The following is a 24,910-nucleotide window of genomic DNA, read 5'->3' on the forward strand; positions in this document are numbered from 1 at the left end:
AGAGGCCACAACAGTGAGAGGCGCGCATACCGCAAAAAAAAAAGAAAAAGTACCCCCTGTTGACTGGAAAAAAACCCCACAACATGAGAGCTGTGAGTTTCGTTTTATTTGGGGCTTACTGAGGACTATAGCCTGGGAGACAGCCTCTCAGATGGTTCTGCGGAACTGCTCCAAAGAGGTAACGGGGGAGGCCAGGATATATATGTGATTTTGGTGACGGGGGTACACGCAGCCAAGCACACATCTTGGCAGAAGATTGCTGCCAGTTACGAGGAGCAGGTGTCTCTGTGAAGGATTTTAGTGCTTCTCTAGGTATGAGAAGATGCAAGAAACTGGGTTCATAAAATTTTCTCCTGATAATATCTAACTATCTGAAGGCCTGTTCTGCCGGTTTTTCCCAGAGCACAGAGTGCCCCATTCCTGATCTCCACCCTGAACTCCTTTCAGGGTGTGTTAAAGGTCAGCTAACGCAGTGGCTAGTGACTTCATTCTTGTAGAAACCGATGGCGAGCGACACTCTTTCGCTGGCCCCCCTCACCGCCCCTCCCCCGTGCCCACCGATCATACCTCCCGGTGGCACTCGCCATACGTATTCAGCTATCACTGTTACTCATCTGCTTCCTGTTGTCCCCACTCTTGTGTCCACTCCATGAGAGCAGGGACATGGTCTATCTATCTTCCCCACCCCTGCCTGGGGTCCCTACTGACCCATATGTGTTCAGCACACAGTAAGGAGGCTTCCAGGAATGTATGTGTTAAATGGAAATAAAACAAGGATGTGAAAACCTCCGAAGAGAATGGTATGCAATGATTCTATAAACAACCAACAAAATCCTCCTAAACCCTTATTCTTCCTCTTGATATTAAACTTTACAGAAAGAACCAGTCTTGTGGGTGCATGTTCAAAACTGAACTACTCCAAACGAGACTTGGGGGGGGGGAAGCACCTGAGTTAGTAAAGAGATATTCAAAAAATGTGAACTCCACAAGCATTAGAGCCACATTTTCCCAAACTGTTGACAGAAAAAAATGGAAATAATGAATGAACACCCGCTTATCATAGGCACTTCTAGATTATTTCAATTAATGCTCACATTAACACTCTGAAATAAACCCTATTTGCACTTTCCAGATGAGGACATTAATGTGAAGATTAAAGAGGTTACATACTCTGTCCATGACTTTACAGAGAATAACTGAGGCAGCCAGTGTTCAAATTCAGCTTTCCGCAAACACAACTACTCTTCCACATGGCCTAACAAAGCACCTAGACTGAGTTAACTTCAAGGACTCAAGGTTATAAACATAACAATTACTGACGGTCATGACTCTTCCCAACTCTGATTACTCTAAAGAATTCCTGGATCAATAAATCCAATAAGTCAGAGTAGTCAACACAATTAAATAATTTTTTTTGGAAATATATATCTTTTTACATATTTTAAATATCCATCCTGTTACTTTCCCACCATAATAGGTTTTTTTGGAGGCGTTTTTTTTTAATGGGGTACAGTTGTTTCACAATATTGTGTTAGTTTCTACTGTACAGTGAGGTGACGTAGACTTACTAACTTCTGTTACGTAAACACCTAACAGCTCCCTTACCTTACTTAATCTGTGTCTTTTCTTCTTCATCAGACCTCTCTGCCTCAAGTACCTGACCTTGAACATTAAGTCAAACGTCAGGTCACTTCCTCAAAAGAGACTACCACAACTGCGTCCCTTTTCCCTCTCAGACCTTTTTTTAAACGCACTGTTCACTGTTTTGGCTGTATCTTAAATGTACTTCCTTGCTCCCTTCCTTTTCAAATTTCAGGGATAAGGCATATGAGGTGTCAACCACAAGCTGATGAATGTGGGACGTGAACAGAGAACTACTGTCTGATCCCTACACATCTGCCTCCCATGAAGCCTCGTGACCAAGGACAGAAGCACTGCAGTCAGCCTGTGTGTGTGAAGCCCGGCCGTGCAGGGAAGGTGGAAGATACGTGAGCCTTCCCTCCCTGGTGTGTTCTGAACCAGAGCCCGACTTTCGCTGTCAGGTGCATTGTGTTCAGCTTGTACCTTCACTTTAGGGAAAAGAAAAAAGCCATGTTCTTTCAAGGGCCTCTTGGAGAGAGGCTTTTCAGACTCAGCCAGATTACTCCTGGGTGAGAGCCCGGAATTTGATCACCTCCATGTCTTCAGTTTCCCACTTCTTCTCTGGTTCAAAGGCAAAGGGTTTAGTCACAAGCCCCTAAGGACGGGACTCCCAAGACCTTTCAGGGCTGCCTGCTTTCCATCTGAAAGTGTGATGGTTTCAGTTTTGGTCCAGTATCTTGCCCCAACCAAGTGACATGAAGAAAGTCACTTCCCTTCTCTGAATCTCACTTTCCTCATCCTTACAACCTGGAGGGAAGGCTTGATGATACACGTTTCTCCTACTTGAAATGTCAGCAATCTACTTGAGAGAATGTGCGAAGGAAGAGCTCTACAAGGGGTTCAGTCAAGAACTGCTTTCCAGGGAGTTGGGAATCTCATGTCTACCCGCCTGCCCTGGCTTCTGCCTGTGGATTCCCGCTGCCCACTTCCTGCTTCCCTCTCGTCGCATGGCTCCTATCGCGTGCCAAGCACAGCGCTTGGTGGTGAGAAAGAATGTTGTATAAGACAAACACACCCTTGCTCTCAGTGGATCTCTGTTTAGTGGGGAAGGTGGCACAGGAGTGAAATAACTAACTAACCCTTACATAAGCCATAAAATGAAATGACTTTAAGCTGTACGATAATTAGTGCCATCACTAATGAGAGAGGGACCACCTTGGAAACCTCTCTTAGAGAGGATGGCTGGGTCACACCTCTCTGGAGAAGAGATGCTTAGACTGAAGAAATAAAAGGTAAAGAAGAACTAGGCTTGTGAAAAATGTGACTAGGGGCAGGAGGAGAATGAGAGTGTTCCAGACAGATGTGAAGTCCCCAGGCAGGAAAAAGCTTGCTTTGTTCTAAAGAGACTGAGAGAACACCAGATTGCCTTTGGTGATTTGGGGCGGCACGCACTATCACTCCACCATTTGCTCTTATGGGTCTAGATGAACTTGGTGCATTCACCTCGTCACTGATTCTTTAATCGTGGACAGTGCGGAGCAAACTGACGGGTCCAGTGATATTTCTGAGGCAAAGATGTTGGGAGCACCCTGGTCCAGCCCTCACTGGCTGATGCTGTCCACCACAGCACACACCAAAGGGCCATGAAAGAAAGATAGTACCACCCAGTGAGATCCTTAGCTGGACCCTGAAAGGACTGACTTTGGCTTTGGTGCCAGTCTGTATGAAAAGATCAACGAGGTTTACTTAGATGCCCGAGGCTGGACAGGTCCCTCGGTGGCTGCACCCATCCCGTGATTCCAGGGAGGCCATGCTCGCTAGGGCTCTGGGGCTGTGGGTGCAGTAACACTAAGCTCTCCCCAACTCCTACAGATCCCTAGCAGAGGAAAATCTTTAAAAAATTTTTTTTCATCTTAATTTTTTTAATCTTCATCCTTTATAGACATGTAATAATTTCTGACATCCCTGAACAAGACAGCAAAGCCAGAACTCCACGTAACATTTCCATAGACATGTAGCGTCTTGCTCAGCTCATACTATACCCAGCACTTCTCTACACATCTTGCCATCAGCACGTTTACATTAGAGATAATATGAGAAAGTACCTATTCCTGGCGCACAGCAGCCATTCAGTGTACCCTAACGAGTAAGAAAACTGCCCCCAAGCACATACCACCCCCACTTATCCCCCAATCTCTTGGAAATCTTCATTTTGTCAACCCTGAGGAAACAATCTGGCAACTGCCTCAAAATGGCCAGTGAATTTTGATAACTGTGGCATTCTGCGTGTGCATTCTCAGTTTTCAGCTGGCTGGCTTTCAACACATTGCTGTCACTCCAAAATATGCATTTATCCCATCCTACACCATCTAACTGTGACAGAGGACAGGCTACAGAGCAGAAAACACTGCTACTGCAAAGCCGGTGACAGGAGCAGAAGGGGCACCAAGTACTAAGTGTCTATTGGGGGCTGCCTGGCACTCGGAGTCCCTGCAGGACCTGAGGCTGCTGGATCCAGCCAGGCTTTCAACAGACTCCCTTACCAAGACCAAGGAAACCCAGGTGGACCTGGCTACCCAAAAGACATTTATTCAGCACATATGACACTCAGAGCACACAGCCACGTGCTGTGGGGGATCTCCAGAAGCCACACGTGGTACAACCAAGGAGCAGGTAAGTGGGTAGAAGAGGAGATTCTAAGAGACTCAAAAGAAGGAAGAGCGAGAATTCTGGGCTAGGGTGCTCAAGAAAGTCTCCGGAAGAAAGTACAACATATGTCCTGAAAGCGGTTAGGAGGAGAGAAGAGGGAATTCCAGAATGGCACGTGGCCTAAGTAAAGGCTGTCGGGAAGTGAGGCAGTGGCCTGGCTAGAACAAAAATCTATGGAAGCATTTGCTCTGCTGGGAATCTCCTAGTTTTCATCTGTGAAATGGGTACTAAGCTCTGAAGAGACAGGGTGGAGGCCACCCAAGAAACCACTCGAAGCTTCCAGTGGAGAAATTCCTTGATTATGAATAAGTCATGAGCTGTTCATCTGGGTTAAGAGCCCAAATCTACCTGTGTGAACTTTAGCAGATTACTCATTTTATTAAAAAACTCAGTTTCCCCACCTTCAAATACGAAAAGCATAATAGTATCTACTTCGTAAGTTTTGGGGGAGGACTGGATGAGATAATTGAGCAGAAAACAAGCAGATGTCTCCCCAAAATGCATGTCACAGCTTATTCAACAATTTTTAGCACATGTTTCCCATCTAAGGGATGATGTGCTGCTTTGTAAGAATAGATTAAAAAGGTGAGAGCTCTTCAATCTGAAATAAAACTAAGAAGGAATGTGGTTTTTTAAAAATAAAGATTAGCAGATTTGATTATTTACAAAATGTAAAACTCCTACTATACGAAAAGCCAAACTATGATAACAGGAAAAAACAGAATGGGGGAAATATTGGTATCAGATTCAACAGTGCTTTCAGTTTATATATTACACTAAAAAATGCATACATGATAAGGAAAACAAGCCACCAACATATAAACATACAGAACGCATGAAAAGAAAAATACATGTAAGGAATTACAAGTAGGCAACAAAGAAAAAACATGTTCCGTTCACAATAATACAAAGCCAGTAATAAAAAATTAAACAAAATGTCAATGATCACAGATCTTTAAAGCATCCATTAAACGATGGCACGCTCCTGCTTAAAGCCTTTTAGGTGTGTCCTACGTGCCCAAAGTAATACCCCACGTCTTTTGAAGGGCTGACCAGACACCACAGGCGTGCCTCTTGCCGTCTCCCACATCTCACAGACCGCTCCCCCTCACCCACTGGCTTACTCTGGCCCCTTGAAAAGGGAAGCTCCCACCCACCACAGGACCTTTGCACAGGGCTGCCTGGAATACTTCCCCCTCTCTCCTCTCCAGCCCCTCAGCTCCCGGTTAATTCGGCCTCACCCTTCAGCCCCAGCTACAGGCACTTCCCAGCTGGTACAGATTGCCTCGCATCTCCCACAAAGATTCACACCTTCAAGTCCTCAGAATGCGACCTTATTTGGAAACAAGTTTGTCGCAGATGTAATGAGTTAAGATGAGGTCATACGTGAATGGGGTGGGGTGAGCTAATCCAATATAACCCAATTTATAAAATAAAATAATCCAATTTATAATCTTATAAAAAGGGGAAATTTGGATGCAGATACACAGGCAGAAGGCCCTGTGGGCAGGAAGGCAGGGATGGGGTGACGCTTCCACAAGCCAAGGAGCATCAAAGATTGCCAGCCAATCCCAGAAACTAGGGGAGAGGCATGGAACAGATTCTCCCTCACAGCCCTCAGCAGGAACCAACCCTGCCAACACCTTGATCTTAGACCTCCAGCCTCCAGAACTGCGAGGCAATAAAGTTCTGTGGTTTCAACCACCTAGTCTGTGGTATTTGTTACAGAGGCCCTAGGAAACGAATACACCCAGGAAAGCCCTCCACGATCCTCCCGCTGGGGGAGCTCCTGCCCTCTCACTGCCTCGTGGAGCCCACACTTTCTCTCACCCACTGTGGAGAGTCCTGGGTCTCTGAGCCTCCACACTGCAGGGAAGCAGGAAAGGAGCAGGCAGTGGTCTGCTTGCTCCCCCTTCACCCGTGGGATCTAGCATGTGGGAGCGCTCCACAAGTATCTGCTGGCTGTGTCTGGGAAACATAGGAATAAGTCCTGGCAGGCAGGAGACTGGACTGGAGCCTTGAGGGATTAGGGCAAGAGGCAGAGCAGTCCAGAAACTGAAGCAAACACTCACAAAGCACGTGTGCTGTGCGCCAGCACTCTTCCAAACACGTTACCGCCAGTAACTCCGGGCGTCTCTCAGCCTCCCAGTGAGGTAGGTACTGTCATCACTCCTACTCCAGAAATGATGAAGTGGGGCCCATAGCTCACAGCTGGGAAGTGGCAGAGCTGAAACTCAAACCCAGGCAGTATACACTAGAGTCTGTGCTTTTAACCTCTCTGTACAGTGATTCTCAAGAACCTATAGGCAAGCAGGTACAGGTAACAGGTAAGACAGGTACAGAACAGGTAAGCTTCTGCTCGACAAGTCCCTCGGGGGTCATTAAGAGAATTGTGGAGGAGATAAGCCCTATTCCAAACCTTTACAGAAAGGAAGAGACTAGACCCTCCCATGTTCCTACCCTTGAAGCTTCCATCACAGATCAAGCCCTGGGTTGGAGGAGCCATGGGTATCATCCAGTAGGAATTTCCTGTAGTCTCCCTCCTCCACATGAGTCTTGCACGAAGAGCATTATAAATCTTAGACTGGTTGAAACTCCGATAACAACTTCCAACCTCAGTCAGGTCTTCCTCAGTGACTGTCTAGAGTAGGATTAAGTGCACAGGCTCTAGCATCCAAGCGTCTGGATCCAAATTCCAGCTGTACTACCTACTGAGTGCATGGCCTTTGGAAAGTCATTTAAACCCTCTGGCCCTGAGGTTCCTCAGCTGTAAAATGGGAATGACAGCAGTCTTTACCTAACTGATTTTTCATAAGGCTGAGTAAAAACATAGGTAAAGCACTTCAATCAGTGCCTGACACACGGTTAGTGCTCAGTACGTGTGAGCAGCTACTCTTATTTTTTTTTAACATCTTTATTGGAGTATAATTGCTTTACAATGGCGTTAGCTACTATTATTGATGTGATTGCTATTGTTTACATTTTATCAGTTCAGACGGGCCTGCGTATGCTTACTCAGCAGGGGACATGTGTGTTCTTCTTGGAGACTGGGGATACCTCATGTTCCAGAATCTCATTCCCCAAGTCTTATTCCAATAATTTTACGATAATTTTAGGTACACTAGTGACCCTAAAGCATATAAATGCATGTGTGCAGTACTCATATACCACACGCATATATACACAGTGGAAACTGTGATAACTTTTCTCTCTAAATTTCAGAGATTTCTTTCCCAGCATAAGAGTTACAGAAACGCACCTTTTCATAACCAACTGAACAAGTATGCTGAGTCTTAAATTTTCTCCTCTAGAAGTCTATCCTAAGAAAATAATCTAAAATTCAGACAAAAACAAAGATTTATGTATCTAGATATTCATGGCAACATTTTTAAATAGTGAAAAACGGTAAGACAGTCTAAATCTCTAAAAATAGAGGAATGAATATAGTTAAGTGAATTACAGAACAGCAATACAATACACGATTATGCAAACATTAAAATTATGTTTGTAAAGTATTTTGAATAACATAGAAAAATGCTTAAATGTTATATGAAAATAAGAAACAAAATTGTTTATACGAGAGTCACAATTATGTAAAATTGTAGAGGTAAAAAATGTATAGCATATATATATATTGAAACTAACAATGGTTTTAAACAGGATTAAGATGGTGGCTACTTTTTGATAGTACTCTTCATTTTTTATTAGTGAAATTATTGCATAAAAATTTAAATATGCAAAAAAACTTAGAAGCTTAGGAAGCTTATTGTTTCTTCCTTGCTGGCCAGACAAAATCCTATACAACATCTCAATTCTGATGTCCTAGAGAATTCAGGCAGGTGTGTTTAAAGGGAATGCCAACAGAAGGTATCATAGTATCAGAGTAAATCAGAATTTGCTCCAATTCCAAATTCTTTCCAGTTTGCATTGTTACAATCCTGTCTTCCATATCCCCACAGCAAGGAATGAAATGGAATAATCTTAGGAAGTCGATCACTTCCTTTGTCCTCTGCCCCACGCTTCCAGAATGCTGAAGGTTGACCTCTGAGTACAGTAAGCCAGTAGCGCATGCCTGGTTCCTGACGGCCCTTCACCAGGTCTGACTTGATGAGCTAGTCATCACACCTTAACTTCAGTGGTAGAGAATTCATGTTTATATACCTGAGAGCCAGTCAGAGATTCAGGGGGATGGCAAGGAAGTTTCTGGTTTCCCTCAGGCAAGTTTGAATTTCAGCTTCCTGCCTTCTTCATTCCTGACCCGTTAAATAACATTAGATCATTGTACTTTCTACAAAGGTAGGCAAACAAATATAGAAGCAAAGACACATACGGATAGACGGATGGATAGACAGATAGAGGGTAGAGGTAAAAAGCAATAAGAATGTCACAACAGTCTCAGAACTGATCCTCCCTGCCTACAATTTTTTTCCCACACTAAATCACCCCTTCTAAACACATCTTTCCAAAACACAGCTATAACCCCCAAATTTGGTAATGGCTACATGATATAAAAACAAGTAAATTCTGACATCAAAGACAAAGTGTTGGGGAAGAAAGTAAAAGTGTAGAGTTTTTGTATGTGATTGTTAAGTTGTTATCAGCTTAAAATAGGCTGTTAGAACTATAAAAAGTTTAATGCAAACTTCATGGTAACCACAAAGGAAAAAACCTAGAATGGAAACAAAAAGATAAAGACAAAATAATCAAAGTATATCACTACAAATAATTATCAAATAAGAAAAGAAGACAGCAAGAGAGGAAGAGAAGAACAAAAGAACTACAAAACAGACAGAAAACCATTAACAAAATGGCAAAAGTGACTCTTTACTTATCAATAGTTAACTTTAAATTTAAATGGATTAAACTCACCAACAAAAAGATATGCAGTAGCTGAATAAATTTTTTTTAAAAGTAAAGAAACAAGATCTAACCATATACTATCTACAAGAGATTGACTTTAGATTTAGGGACACATATAAGGTGAATGTGAAGGTATGGAAAAAGGTATTCCATGCAAATGATAACAAAAACAGAGCAGGGGTGGCTAAATTTATATCAGTCAAAACTGTCACAAGAGAAAAAGAAGATCATTACATAATTACATAAAAGAGTCAATTCAATAGGAAGGTATAAAAATTATAAATATATATGCACTCAACATCAGAGTGCCTAAATATATAAAGCCACATGAACAGGTCTGAAGGGATAAATAGATAGTAATGCAAAAATAGGACACAATTTCCAAAACCTACTTTCAATAACTGATAGGTTATCCAGACAAAATCAGTAATGAAACAGCGTACTTGAACTACACTATAGACCAAATGAACCCAACAGACATACACAGAACATTCCACCCTACACCAATGGAATGAAACAAGAAATCAATAACAAAAGGAAAGCTGAAAAATTTGCAAAGACATGAAAATTAAACAATACACATTTAAACAACCAATGGGTCAATGAATAAAGCAAAAGAGAGATTAGAACACGTCTCAAGACAAATGAAAACAAAACATATCAAAACTTATGGAATGAAGCAAAAGCAGCAGTAAGAGGGAAGTTTTTTTTTATTATCTCTTCCTCCAAATGTTGAGTTATACCAGTATCCTTCCAATGAATCCTATATGGTGCCCAAGTTAGTGATGATTTCTGTTGCTAGCAACCAAAAATTACGAACAGAAAGCCTTCCAAAGTCACCTGAAAACCATTCCCCATTTGTTGTGCTCTTTGATCTTCAGGAAGCCTAGCTTTCCAGCTAAAAACTCAACTTCATAGAGTTTATCTCAACACAACTCCATGGAGACCAGAACCTTATGACCATTCTCCTGTGGCACCATTATCTAAAATCAATGTTAATTGCCCAATTCCCAAGCCTGATGCTGACAGAATGTAAGCTAATTAATTAGTGCCAGAGCTCATTCCAATTCCTAACGTTTATGGTTATCATTTATGAAGACGAGGGTGCAACTATGTATTTTTGCATGAATGACTGTGCTTGTCATTCTGAGCCAGCCATAGGGAAAATGGGTAAGAGGGCCAGGTGCTATACTGAGGGGAAGACTCCCCCAAATAAGTTTTCATGGACCTTTCAGAAATAAAAATGGCCATGAAGTCTCTTAGGTCAGTGGTTAGATCAAAATCAAGTGGGGAGCTCTTTAAAACCATAAGTTCCTAGATCTTGATCCCAGAAATTGATTCGGTAGGTTTGGAATAAGGCCCAGGAAACTCACTTTTCTTATATTTCCCTGACGAGTCTCATGACCCACCACAATTGAAAATCACTTAGATAAGTACCCAAGGAAATCCATTCCTGGTCCCCAAAGTAGTCCCTTGGCCATAGAGCTCTTATGAAATATAAATGGTTGCTGAGCTGGAAAGGTCAGGAAAGACTGATTACTAATGTAAGCACAAGAGCATGAAGCTGATGAGAACTGGGATACCTAGATCTGGGCACCAGATCTGAAATCACCAACCACCAACCTACTCAAGAAATCAGTTTATCCATCTGTAAAATGGAATGTTTAATGACACAGGCCTCCCATTCCTCCTAGAAATATGAGGCATGCCATACTTCATGTGGGCAATGACTACAAATATTATACCAATTGAAGACATTCGTGCCACTGAAAGGAAAATCTTTTAAAAGATAAAGTCTATGGATTGCCTTTTAATACTTGACTTTAGCTTTAACTTGGGCACAAACCATCTGGAAGCAAAAGTAAGCTGTGAAATATTTCCTTTATAAGTTCAGCGATTTCTGAAAAGAAACGTCACAGACATGTAACATTAAGAAGAGGATCTTTTTACCAGTTTATGGCTCCCCAAATAAAGTCCAGACAGTGGTCTTCATGGGGAAGTTGCCAGAAGCCTCCTAATGACATTTACAGTCTATGTCCAATAAAGTAATTGGCCACCAAAGGATGATAAAGTAACTATGAAAGCTTGACTACCTAATCTTTAGAGTCATTATATATATATAAGCAGGAATGGAGTATGTAAAAATCCACTCTCCTATAAACTTGGAAATAGATAGTAGGTTCTGTGTGAATTGAAATTTTTCCCTTTTTTTTTTGGCTTCAAACCACAGTCCAGGGGCCCACCTATCATAGTTTTACACATGTGGACATCTGGAAGGGAAATAAATTAAGGCTTTACCTTAGAGAGTCAGGAAATGCATCCATTTATAAATGTTATTTTAGAAGGAACTGTCTGATCCTGTTTACTTATTAACTTCATTAGAAGGCTAATGAATCTGCTGCTGAGAAAATGGGAGGGAACTCAGGGTGTGGAGGGGGATGGGCAGAATCTCACACCCCTTCTCCAAATGGTGGCGTTGTTTGTCATTGTGATAAAATGGTACAGCATTTGGAAGGAAGGGAAAACAACATAAAATAACAACCAACAGACACAATCCATACGAAAGGATTGTGTTCTCTCAGCCACCGGACAAAAATCAAGATTTATACATGTCAGGGTGGAAGAAAAAAGACTAGGCCATAAAAAAGAAACCTCTTTCCCATAATAAATAGGAAAACATTAAATCTGTAAACCAGATGTTTCTGCAGTGTTCACGTTGCTCTATTCTCCAGCAAAGTAAGATGTCTGAGGTCTCGATATTTAGCGCAAAGTCCTTTCTCATTCTATTTTTTGGAGGAGCAAAGGGTTTCATAGATTGAATGCTGCTCTTTATGCTTAACGAATTGAAATTAAGGAGTTAGGACACTACTACTGGCTGACACCTGCCCATTGGCTACTATCCATCCGTGAACAAACAGCTCGTTAGTTTTCCTTAAGGAGGGTGGACGTTCTCACAAGTGGGGCTGTTAGCTCATAAAAGGTTATCTGTTGGGCACCATAAATCCTGTGTGTGTTCCCCCGTTTGATTTCCCAGGTTGGTAGCGTCTGTGGACTTGGAGTTGAAAGGGATTTGAGATCACTTCATCGAAAACCTTTATGAGGAAACAGAAGGATGGCATGAGTAATTCGATTAATTAGCAACTGAGATGGGCCTAGAACCCAAGATTCCTCTGAGCTCAGTGGCTCCCAATCTTACCTGAAACTCAGAACCAACCACAGAGCTTTTAAAAGTATACATCCTGAGTAACACCCAGCCTTACCAAATTGGAATCTCTTGGTTAGGGGCCAGGAATCTAGATTTTTTAACAAAATCCGCAAGTAATTCTGAGGCTACACCAACTCTGAGAAACATGGATGACCCCACCCTGCCTTCCATGTTAATTACTTGGGAAGGACAAAGCTCTTCAATGGGCTTACCTCCCCCAATACTTGCATTAAAAAGAAAATTTCCAGCAATGGATGCGTTAACTCAACACTGTGTTAGGGGAACTTAAATCAGATTGTGCTTGGCATCCTATGCCCAAAATCAGCAGCAGCTGCAGCTGATGTAGAAAAACCAAGAAATATATTAACCTTTCCCTTTTGCCAAGCACAGATGAGTGTCTAAAGGAGAAGACAAACAGATGGCCAACAAACACATGACAGGATGCTCAACATCACCAATCATTAGAGAAATGCAAATCAAAACTACAATGACGTATCACCTCACACCGGTCAGAATGGCCATCATCACAAAATCTACAAACAATAAATGCTGGAGAGGGTATGGAGAAAAGGGAACTCTCTTGCACTGTGGGTAGGAATGTAAATTGATACAGCTACTATGGAGAACACTATGGAGGTTCCTTAAAAAACTAAAAATAGAATTACCATATGACCCAGCAATCCCACTACTGGGCATATACCCAGAGAAAACCATAATTCCAAAAGACACGTGCACCCCAATGTTCAATGCAGCACTATTTACAATAGCCAGGTCATGGAAGCCACCTAAATGCCCATCGACAGAGGAATGGATAAAGATGTGGTACATATATACAATGGAATATTACTCAGCCATAAAAAGGAATAATATTGAGTCATCTGTAGAGACGTGGATGAACCGAGAGACTGTCATACAGAGTGAAGTAAGTCAGAAAGAGAAAAACAAATATCGTATATTAACGCATATACGTGGAATCTAGAAAAATGGTGTAGGTCATTTTACTTGCAAAGCAGAAACAGAGACACAGACGTAGAGAACAAACGTATGGATACCAGGAGGAAGGGGTGGGTGGGACGAAATGGGAGATTGCGATTGACATATATACACTATTGATACTATGTATAAAATAGATAACTAATAAGAAGCTACTGTATAGCACAGGGAACTCTACTCAATGCTCTGTGGTGACCTAAATGGGAAAGAAATCCAAAAAAGAGAGGATATATGTTTACGTATAGCTGACTCACTTTGCTGTACAGTAGAAACTAACACAACATTGTAAAGCAACTATACTCCAATAAAACTTAATTAAAAAAAAAAAAAGGAGAAGACTCCGGAACATTCTCTTAATAGAAATGTATCATTTCCAGGCACCACGTGCTAAGGACTCTAGGTATGCTCTGCACCCCACCCTCCTAAAGATAGCAGCACAACTGTCCTCAGGAGGCTGGTAGAAGCTGCTGGGCTAGGAGGATATGAGCCTACGAACGAATAATAATTATTACATTAAGTACTAACTAGATAGTAGGCATTTTGCATTCCACGCATTATCTCACTGAAACCTCACAAAGCTTCCATGAGATGGGTCTTACTATCATCCCACTATATGGATAGGTAAACCAAAGCTTACAGAAATGAAAACACTGCTTAAGGTGGTACAGTTAGCAAGCAGTAGATCTGGGATTCACATCCAGGCAATCTGAATTCAGGACCCACTTCTTCAACCACTACACATACTCAATCCCATCTGTTACCAGGTGTTTCTGAGAATTATGGAAGCTACTAGTTCTCATATGAAACAGTCTTTCCTCTGAAAAGTTTCACACCCTAATGGAGAAATAAGATGTTTTCTATTAAACAGCAAAACAAAATACATGAGACAAATTGATCATTTCTCTAATTCATTCCTAGAATTGCTCTGCATCCTCACGGGCTTTTTATTATTATTATAATAATAAAAATGTAAGTATTTCTACAGTCGGGCTACTCATCACAGAATGCGATGTGTTTTGCATATACATATATATATACTTGCATATGCCTGACATTGTTTCCTATACGCATTAATCTTACCTTTCAACTGAATTAAACATTCCTCGAGGATAGCAATCATGACATACTTATTTGGCATCACCCAGCAATGAGCACAGGACTGCTTACATAATGAATGCTCAGTTAATATCTGTTCAACTGAATGCTCTGTGACCAATTCAGGAGTTTTCACCAGATTTATTACCACTGAAAGCAAACAGACAAAGGCCCCAGTTCTAGAGGGAGGATTTCACAGCCTGTACCTGCCCAGCCTTCGGGACCTCACATATGAAGAGCCTAGCGAATAGGATGGAAAGCTTTTAATTAACAGCCTAGAAAAAAAAAAATGTCATTCCAATCTGCAGTTTTGTTTCCATTAATTCACTCAGATTCAGCAGGAATTCCACTAAGGAATTGGGGTGAACAGCTGTAGAGGGAGGGAAGCACATAAATAAATCATGAATGTCATTAAAATTTGTAAACTAGTAACTCCTGGGAAGTCTTAGCAATTATTATCAGGGTTTTCTTGGCAAACAAAAAAATTAATAAATCCAAAGGTTTCCCAGAAAGGTCACTGACAGAACAATTAGAGGAGGAAATAAATGGTCCAGACAACAGCTTGCAAACTAGATGAAAAGTTACAGGATTCCCCAGTGGCAGGGGGATAGACAACTCAATACATGGAAAGCAACAGGACAAGACGGGGCTGGGGCTGGGGCTGCTTCGGGGCTATTCGTACTTCAGTTCAGTTCTTTTAGCCTTTATTTAGTGCAGCCCGAGTGCCGGGCAGTGTAGATCCAGAAACAGGAAGAGCACGTGGTCCCTGCTCTCAAGAGGCTCCCAGGCTGGGAACAAATGAACAACACAGTGTAAGGATGAGACAGCAGTGGTAAGCAGAGGAGAGGCACCCAATCCAGGGAGGAGGGTCAGGGAAGGTATCCAGGAGGATGTGACCAGGAAGTGGGACCCTAACCAGGAACCCCTCGACCTAAAGCCCCCTTGCACTGCAGGTCCTGAGGCCAGGCATACAGGAGCAGTGTCTGAGAAGCCTCGCTGCTTTTCCAAGAGCAGAATGTCTCCCACACTGCCAGGCTGCGGGTGGGTGAAATGGAGTAAGGTGGGGGGAGGGAACTGAGGTAATGTAGCAATGCAGGGGTACCACCCACTGTAAAGGATTCCTGGTTCCTCTTACACCAAGACAACTGCAAATTCATTTAGCTCTGTGAGGACCCCAATCCAATAGAAATTCCAGGGGAAAGCTCACGTGGAGACATCGCACCCGATCAGAAGCTGGCCTCTCACGGACCTTTACTAAAGACTAGTGCTTGAGATGGACAGATGAAAGCTGGGGATTGCTTGCCAGCTCATCTACCTCCAGAAAATGAGACCATAAAAACAATTTTTTTTTTTTTTAAAGAAGATGTTGGGGGTAGGAGTTTATTAATTTATTTATTTATTTTTGCTGCATTGGGTCTTTGTTTCTGTGCAAGGGCTTTCTCTAGTTGCGGCAAGCGGGGGCCACTCTTCATCGCAGTGCACGGGCCTCTCACTATCGCGGCCTCTTGTTGCGGAGCACAGGCTCCAAACGTGCAGGCTCAGTAGTTACGGCTCACGGGCCTAGTTGCTCCCCGGCATGTGGGATCCTCCCAGACCAGGGCTCGAACCCGTGTCCCCTGCATTAGCAGGCAGATTCTCAACCACTGTGCCACCAGGGAAGCCCAAAAACAATTTTTTAGGGGAGGGCAATGTGTTTGTTTATCAGTCTAAGTGTTAATGTTTAAGACATATAGAACCGAGTCCAAGAAGTGATCTGCCAGTCCCCACCGTGACTTACGTTCTAAACTAAAGACTCAAAAACCTCAAGCAGTGGATTAATCAACCTTTTCATAGGTACCACATTCAAAGAAAAGTGGCGCCCTTGCTCCCAAATTGAGAACCACGAATGCCGCCAAACTCGGCAGAGATGCACACACCATATGTGCAAAGGGACGTGAAGATGGCCCCAAAGCATGTGCCCCATGCTGTTGTCGCAGAAATGAGAGAGAGCGTGACCCAGCCATTGAGCCCCATGGTGCCTGTACACCATACACCAATGGCCTATTTGCAGCTGGGAATGGAGGAGACGTGAAGAAGAGGGCTATCTCTAAAGAGACTCACAGACTTAGAGAACAGACTTGTGGTTGCCAAGGGGGAGGAGGGGTGGGAGAGGCGTGGAGTGGGATTTGGGATCAGCAGATGCAAACTATTATATATAGAACAGATGAACAACAAGGACCTACCGTAGAGCACAGGTAACTATATTCAATATCCTGTGATTAACCATAATAGAAAAGAATATGAAAAAGGATGCCTATATATGTATAACTGAGTCACTTTGCTGTACATTAGAATTTAACACAACATCATAAATCAACTATAATTCAATTTTAAAAAAGAAGAGGGCTGTCTCTATCCAGTTCCAGGGTTCCCATTTAGGGGATGTGTGAGTTTACGGAAGGAGATCAGGAACCAGCAGGAGCCAGGGCGCACTCTTAATCTCAGACTTCTGATCCAGGAAACTCAGGCAAAGTGTCTTCCTCTCCCTGAACTCACAACCTTATCTCTGAAACAATAAGGTTCTGGGGCTCAAAGAGAACGTTTGCTATGATCCTTTCTCACCCTAAGTCTCTTTGACTCAACAGCCATGATTATTTCAGATTAACCAAGAATCACAGTTCAAAGACCTAAAAGTTCTTGTGGTGCCTCTTCTATTTCTGTGGACAGATTTCCACAGTCCTCCTTTCCTTTTAGACGATCAGAGTTTTAATACAGATCAGCTCAGCCTTTGACACTGCACACATTCCCAGTACCATAACATTATAAAATAATTGGCTTCCAGAACTGGTGGCATTTTTTCCCTCTTGTCCTTTGATAAAACAGATGTGCATTTCTATGGTGAAAAAAGTTACCATCCCCCCCAAATGAACTGAAAATATGTGAGAGACAGGTTACTAGACCTCCACTGGGCACTATGGTATCCACCAGCCATATTCTACTAACATTAAACACTCAAAATGTGGCTGGTCCAAACTGAGATAGGCCCTTAAGTGTGAAATACACATTGGATTTCAAAGACTTACTACAAAAAAAAAAACCTAAGGCAAAATAGCCCATTAATTATTTTTATTAATTGTCTATTGAAATGATAGCTCTATTTAACCCAGTTAAAGAAAATTTATTAATAAAATTAACCTCCACTGTTTCTTTTCACGTTACTGACTGCTGGAAAATTATGTGCCTACCGTATATTTCTAATCAGACAGTGCTGGACTAGAAGAAATCCAAAAAAGAGAGGATATATGTTTACGTATAGCTGATGCACTTTGCTGTAAAGGAGAAACTAACACAACATTGTAAAGCAACTATACTCCAATAAAAATTAATTAAAAACAAAAAACAAAACAAATAGGAGAAGACTCCAGAACATTCTCTCAATAGAAATGTGTCATTTCCAGGCACCACGTGCTAAGGACTCTAGGTATGCTCTGCACCCCACCCTCCTAAAGATAGCAGCACAACTGTCCTCAGGAGGCTGGTAGAAGCCTCTTGTGGTGCCTCTTCTATTTCTGTGGACAGATTTCCACAGAGCATCCATCTCAATTGCAGAAGGAATGTTTTAACCTAGAAGTCGAAATCCCAGCCCAACCACTCTAGAGCAATTTTCCCACTCTGGGAATTTCTCCCTCTCCCACTTTCCATGTCATCCCATTCTCCTACCCATTAAAAAAAAAAAAAAAAATCTCTTATTCTGAAGGAGTTCATATATCCACTCTCACCCAACATCAGACACAGCACACAGGGTAGAATGAGCACAGACTCGGGAGTCAGTAGGATCCCCCTACTTGTTAGCTCCATGATCCAGGGCAAGTTGTTGAACCTCTGTAATGCTCAATGTTCCCATCTGTAAATTGGGGCCAGTGATATTCGACTCTCAAGTTTCTTGCAAAAGACAGAACAGGACAGCTCAGGTAAAGAAACTAGCAGAGAGAAGCAGCTCAATGACTCATGGATCATATGATGACAACTAACTCCCCTTGAGCATCTCCCACATGGGCGCTGCGTGTCAGGTACTCTTCTAGGCAGTTTACATATTTTATTTCAATGAAGACTCACAACTTTACGTGGTACGAGTATCACCCTCACTGTACAGATGAGGAAATGGAAGCACAGAGAGGCGAAGAAACATGTTCAAGGTCACTTAGTGGCTCCGTGGAGGAGTGTGGACTTGAACCCAGGACATCAGTCCCAGAGCTTTCACTTTTCAATACTTTGAATAGGAGGCAACTGGTTGATGCTGAGCCTCCCAACCTTGACCCATCTCTCCTCCTGGGGTCAGGCTTCTAGAAAATCTAACAGAGTCGGTCTCCAGTATCACTCCTGATGGATGGACAGCCTCCAGGCTTGACACACTATGGACTGAAAACACCCTGAAAGCGAAGCCCTGGGTCTTTTAAAAAGTCAGTCCCCAACCTCATTAATTCTACAAGCTTGACATCCTATATGTAAAATGTCCTTTGACTAACGGATGCCAACAGACGGTTGTGCTAGGTGACCAATTTACGCAACCATCCTTGTGTGGGTGGAGAGAAAACATTTTGACCACCCCCAGTATACTGGCACCTAGGAGCTCCAGAAAGAGGCTCACAAGGGCACACGCTACTGCTACACTATAGAATGCCTTTAAACAGCCTTTTGTCTATTTAGAAGTAGATGGCTTTTCAATTCTTAATTCAGTGAGACAAATAATTATGTCATACTGTAACCTGGCAGGGAGCATCATCTTGTCATGACAGCTGTTGCTCCAGGCGCCTCTGCTGTACAGAAAATTGAAGAAGAATCACCAAATTCAATTTCAACTTGGCTAGGCATGTTGGACTGAATCACAAAAATGAAAGGGTGTGTGTTTAATTTAGCTTCTTTTCTCTGCTCACTGTATTAGTAAGGAAGACCATAGCGCTCTAGGCTCTACCTGTAAAATACATCATTAGCAATATAGAAAAGAGGACAAGGGCACAGATCTTTAGGGGATGAGTAGGGAAGACAATAAAAAGTAAGAAGTCACCCTGTGAGGCCCCAGGAAGTTGGATAATTCCCACAAAGTTTAGGAGCAGTCCCTTTCCTCAATCACACCCTCTGCAGGGGTTCCTAAGCTGGGCTTTATCAGACCTGTGAACCCTCTGAATCACGACACAAAAATACATCCACATAACATTTATCCAGAGGGAAAGCCTATAATAGCCACCAGTTGTTTTCAAATCCCTGAAAGGTCACACCATACATACTCTGTTATCGATAATCTATGCTCTGAGTAACTGCCTTTGATTTGACCCCTTCTGTGAACTCGATGAGTCCCCCCACCCTCCCTACCTGGTCCAACACCCAGCTGCTTCCCCTGCCTCCTTCCCGGGCCACCTTATCTCCTGCAGCCCAGCCTTGCCTGGACTTTGCCCTGTGCAAGGGGCATTTTTCCACTTTCCATTTGCCAAATCGCATCCTGCCCATCATTCCAGCACCCAGCTCAGAGAACTTTTTCTACAAAAGAATGTCTTTGACCAGGTAGCCATTGCTATTCCAATTCCCCCCAATCAGCAGAAGGAACAACATTATAAATCACTCTTCTCCCCTCCCTACCCCCTGCCATCCCCCCAAAGATCTGTGCTAATTCCCAGATGGCGCAGAATACATCCCTTTGGTGCCCTACAATTTCCAGCCCATGGATCCCTGCATTAGTGGATCCTTACAAACTAAACTATACAAACACACAGGGTTATAATAGTCATTAATTATTATAATTAACTGAGCACTTCCCACATGTGGGTAACTGTCCTAAATGTTTGTACATTTACTATTTCATTTAATCCTTGCAACCCATCCATGAATTTATTCATCAAGCAAACACTTACCAAGTACCTCCTGTGTGCCAGGTGCCGTCCTAGGTGTTGAGGATACAGCACTGAATTAAAATGGAAAAACTATCTCTCACTACAAGCTTAGATGCTACTGGTGTAAGCAGAATATAAATAAATCAATAAGTAAATATTTAGCAGCTAGAGGGTGACAGGTACTAAGGAGGAAAATGCAGCCAAGTGATGGAATGCCAAGTCCTCAGGCAAAGGCCTCACTGACGAGGTGAGCAGAGAGGAGGGAAGTGAGGGTGTGCCCTGCTCCCTGCAAGAAGAGAGCTCAGACCCAGGAAAGAGCTGAGTGTAAGGGCTCCGGGGAAGAGGCTGGCTGGTTCAAGTAACAGCAAGGACACTGTGTCTGGAGCAAAGGTAGGATCTGTACTATCTCCAATTTACATTCAGGGAAATTGAGACTTAAGAGAGTGAAGTAGGTTGAATGGCAGCCCCCGTTCCAAATATGTCCTAACCCCCAAAACCTGCAATGGGACCATCTTCGAAAAAGTGTCTTTGCAGATGTAAGGATCTGGAAATGAGAGCATCCTGGATTACCCGGCTGGGCCCTAACTCCAATGGCAAATGTTCTTCTAAGGGACAGAAGGGGAGAAGACACAGACACAGAGAAGATGATAAAGGCAAAGAGTGGAGTAATGCAGCCCCAAGGAACACCGACAGACACCAGAAGCAGGAAGAGGCAACGAAGGGTTCTCCTTAGAGCCCCCAGAAGGAGGGTGGCCCTAAAGATGCCTTGATTTCAGACTTGTGGCCTCCAGACTGGAAGAGAATACATTTCCGCTGTTTGAAGCCACCCAGCCTGTGGTCCTTGATTACGGCAGCCCTGGGAAGCTGATCCAGAGAGGTTAGGTAAAGTGCCCAAAGCCACAGAGCTCTTTGGGTGGACAAGCTGTGATTTGAAACCCGGCAATGGGACATCAGGGTGCCCTTAGGGCCACTTGGCCATCTGCTGTCCTTGACACACACTAGTGAATACACTGGCTCTTATGACTGTGGGGCACACACTCTGTCACTTACGGGCATTAAGCACCTGGCTTCGGCCCCATGGTTTTGCCTGGTCCACCTTTAAAACTAGCAAACCTTTCCTATAACATGGGCTGCTAGGTACAGCTGTTTCCCATTGTAAGCGTGAGCTTTTCTGGTTTCATTATTTGCACCAAGCAGACAGCACTGGAGTCAGGCTTAAAGGCTCACCACCACATCCCTGTGACAGGGCCTCAGAGGATGGTTTCTGAGGCTCTAAGTCCCCAGGAGACCCACGTGAGTGGAAACAGGCATGCTTTCATCTACGGAAGGCACCTGGTTACTTATACCTCTGCCGGTTTTCACTGAGCAGCAAAATTAGGTTTTGGACATCCTGTGCAAATGGAGGCAGGCCTCCATCGATATGAGCAATTAACCCCAAATATTTAATAGATGCTGTGACTGCTCCCCTCCCTGGGAGAGAGGCTCTGGCTGATTCTCCGCAAACAGATCAGATGAAGAAGCAGCCAGGCGTGCTGATACTCATGCCCCAGACCCCCCTGCTCCAAAACCCCAGCAGACCCTCAGGACTGGCGCTGGGATGAAGACAGCCAAATGAATGGCCTTTCGTGACAGTGTTCTCCCCAGTGTTTACAAGTGGCAGAGCAAATGGAATGGATACGCAGCCCTCTTGAGGCCCATGGAGGTAATAAGCACAGAGCATGAAGCGCTGACTCAGAGTGGCTGATGAAACTTGCTGGTGCCCTGTGTGACTGCCAGCAGCGTGGCGGCGACCGTGAACTTGCACGTGAGGAGGTATGTGGAAGAGTGAGTGTGCGGTGTCCCCTAGCCAGAGAGACTGCGGGGTTCACGGCTTCGTGAAAGCCCTCTCTGACTTAATCCACCCACATCCTTCTCCCCATCCCAGCCTTCCGTCAGGGCTGATTTATCCTGCAGGCACATGGACACAGAGCCTAGGGTTCACAAAAATGCTGTCACTTCTTTTAAAGCCACAAACAAAAAAAATGAATATTTTAGGCTGAAAACAAGTTTTAACATACAGTATTAATATATTTGTCTTTACACCAGTACAGTTGTAAAATATATTTTTTAATATTATTTTATGGATGAAGAAGCCCACGAAGGCTTGGGACCACAAACGTCATCACACGGGCCTGATTCCCACATGTGTCTATTCCCAGATTCATGGGCTTCTCAAGAATCACAGCATCTTACAGGCACAAAGGACAAGAAACAGTCCTTGGGCCTAGACTCATGCCAAGGCCAGCATCCCTCCTACGGCACGCTCCCTTATCCACGGCCTCCACTTTCCCCAGGCATGCTCTGATCTCTCTACCCACATTTGTGTTTATCCAGTCAAAGGAGATGCTGCAGGAACGCAGAAACAACCACAGTGCCAGGGAGAATATGTGACAGACCCCACGGGAGATAGCAGAGTGCTAAGGAATCTGCAGATGGAGGCCATCAGGGCCACCCAGGGCATTAAAGGGGGCATCCAGGAGGAGGACCATCTTCTGCTCCTTTCAAAACAAGCTCTCCAACTGCTTAGCTGGCATTCCTCACGTGAGCCGAACCCGAGTAGCCAGGTAAGAATCACTAACCCACTTACCTCCAAAGTGAGCTCTCTGTCACGCTTCCCAGGTTGAAGTCATACAGCTTCGTCAGGATAAGTATAACCTGAGAGGGGGTGAGGAGGAGGGCAGAGGAGAAGAAGAAAAAGGAAGCCGGCTTTAGTTTGCGTAACAATGTACAGTTCATCTCAAATCACCCAGTGGAGGGCTTAGAATTTGTCTGTGGAGTTGAGGGGTATTATAGGATCAAGCAAGGGGAAAAAAATTATTAATTTAATGCTCCCCTGTAACTGGTAGCATTTATTTTAATCCCGACAATGCTTTGCATTTGAAATAAAACATGTCAACAGGAATTAACTGGGTACTGACAGTTGTTTCTCCACATCTGTCCTCCTTCAAGGTCAGGCACAGGCCAGCTGGCTCTGTTCACACGTGTGGCCACCCAGAGATCAGAGGATGGGCTTGCTTTTGATCTGCAGATGACTTTGACTTACAGATGTAGACCTAAAAGGCTAAGAAAGAACTGGGCCTGATTCTGTGTCTACAGAGAGGTTCAAAGAGATTCTGTGTTCCCATCACAGGGCCTCAGAGCCATAAAAGCTTGAATGACAGGCAAGCCCAGCCCCCAACAGTCTCTGATGCCACCTGCCTTCTACCATGTCCCACCCATGGAGTAAGCAGGTCATTAGACTCCACCGGACTCCAGGACCACTTTCGTGACTCCAGTTGAAACTAAGAAACCCAGAAGGAAAGCTGTATGTGTCAAAGAGCTGGACAGCCTGTAATAGGGTTAGCAGTTTTCTGAAATGATCTTCCATTGGCCAGGCTGGTCCCAGGCCCTTTTGACTTCTCCAGCTGGGAACCTGGACCTCAAACGTTTCCCTGCCTATGCCTCGTGCGCCCAGACAGTGGCTTAGGAACAACCCCATATCTACCAGGATGCTAAGCGCAGGCACCTGAATCGATTTTAATCAAAACACAGGTGCCTAATATACAGTGTCTGCCTGCACGCATGATAATCCAGTTACACATAATTGTGTTTATCTAAATTTAATGCACAACTCATTTCACTTTTCTCAGCTCCTTCGCCTTCCACAATTTAACTTCCTCCAGTTCATTTGCACAGCACCCATTAAACTCTTTCCGAGATAATGAATTTCTGCTACCAAGATGGGACTTTCCCATTCTAGGTAACCATTTAAGATTAAAGAAAAATAATCAGCCATTATATTGAACGTTTTTGTGGCATTTAACCGACGACAAAACACTCACTTTGAGATTTATTCTCATCCAGCACCCCATGGGGTCAGTCAGTACCATTTCCACCTCTTTTATGTAAACTAAGAAAAAATTAGAGACCAGGATATGATCCATTATGGGTCAAAGAGAATCCCTGGAAAAGCTGACTTGCAACATTCAACTTCTCTGCAGGGCCATGACTGGATGATTCTTACGTCTTCTCTCAGATTGTGTCCTGTGATGGGGAGTAGTAGGTTGGCAAGAAACAGCCAAGCAAAGAAGAACATCAATGACGTGGCTATTTGTAGAACAGGAGAATAGGTACCGAGGCACCAAGCTACCTGTCCTATTAGCATAGCACAACTGCAAGGAGCGTGTATCCTTTGCAAAGCATTGTTCTCCATGGTCACTCAGTGGTCCATGCCTCTCCCATTAATAGCGGGTTTCCTCATTTGTAAAATTCAGGGGCTAATGAAGACAAGACTTATCCAAACCTTCTCCAACCAAATAGCAATGTGCTGATAATTCCTATTTGTTAAATTAATACAAACACATACACATACATACACACCAGACTTCTCTTCATTTTACTTCTTTCACTGACGAAGTCATTCTTTCACAGTCCCTATGTAAAAACATGGGTGCCTATGTGCAGACCATCCCAAAATCTAGACAAAGAAACTCAAAGCTATGCTCTTCTAGAAACAGATCGGAACACCCATCTAGAATCTGCAGGAGCAACTAAGACGACTTCACTGTCTCCCAACATCAAGCCT

General features: G+C 43.5%; 1 protein-coding gene across 5 annotated transcripts in view; it reads right to left on the reverse strand.

The window, feature by feature from the left end:
- The window catches only part of SORCS3 (sortilin related VPS10 domain containing receptor 3), a 612,586-nt gene that overhangs the window by 386,304 nt on the left and 201,372 nt on the right, over positions 1-24,910 (reverse strand). For all 5 annotated transcript variants that reach the window (XM_060286394.1, XM_030865557.2, XM_060286392.1 and 2 more), the window contains exon 2: positions 22,934-23,001. Coding sequence is in view for 2 of the 5 variants with exons in the window: in XM_030865557.2 (XP_030721417.1) it covers positions 22,934-23,001 (68 nt within the window). In the remaining 3 variants the exon portion in view is untranslated. The remainder of the gene's footprint in view (positions 1-22,933; positions 23,002-24,910) is intronic.

Source organism: Globicephala melas, chromosome 16, assembly GCF_963455315.2.
Source record: "Globicephala melas chromosome 16, mGloMel1.2, whole genome shotgun sequence".
Lineage (NCBI taxonomy): Eukaryota > Metazoa > Chordata > Mammalia > Artiodactyla > Delphinidae > Globicephala > Globicephala melas.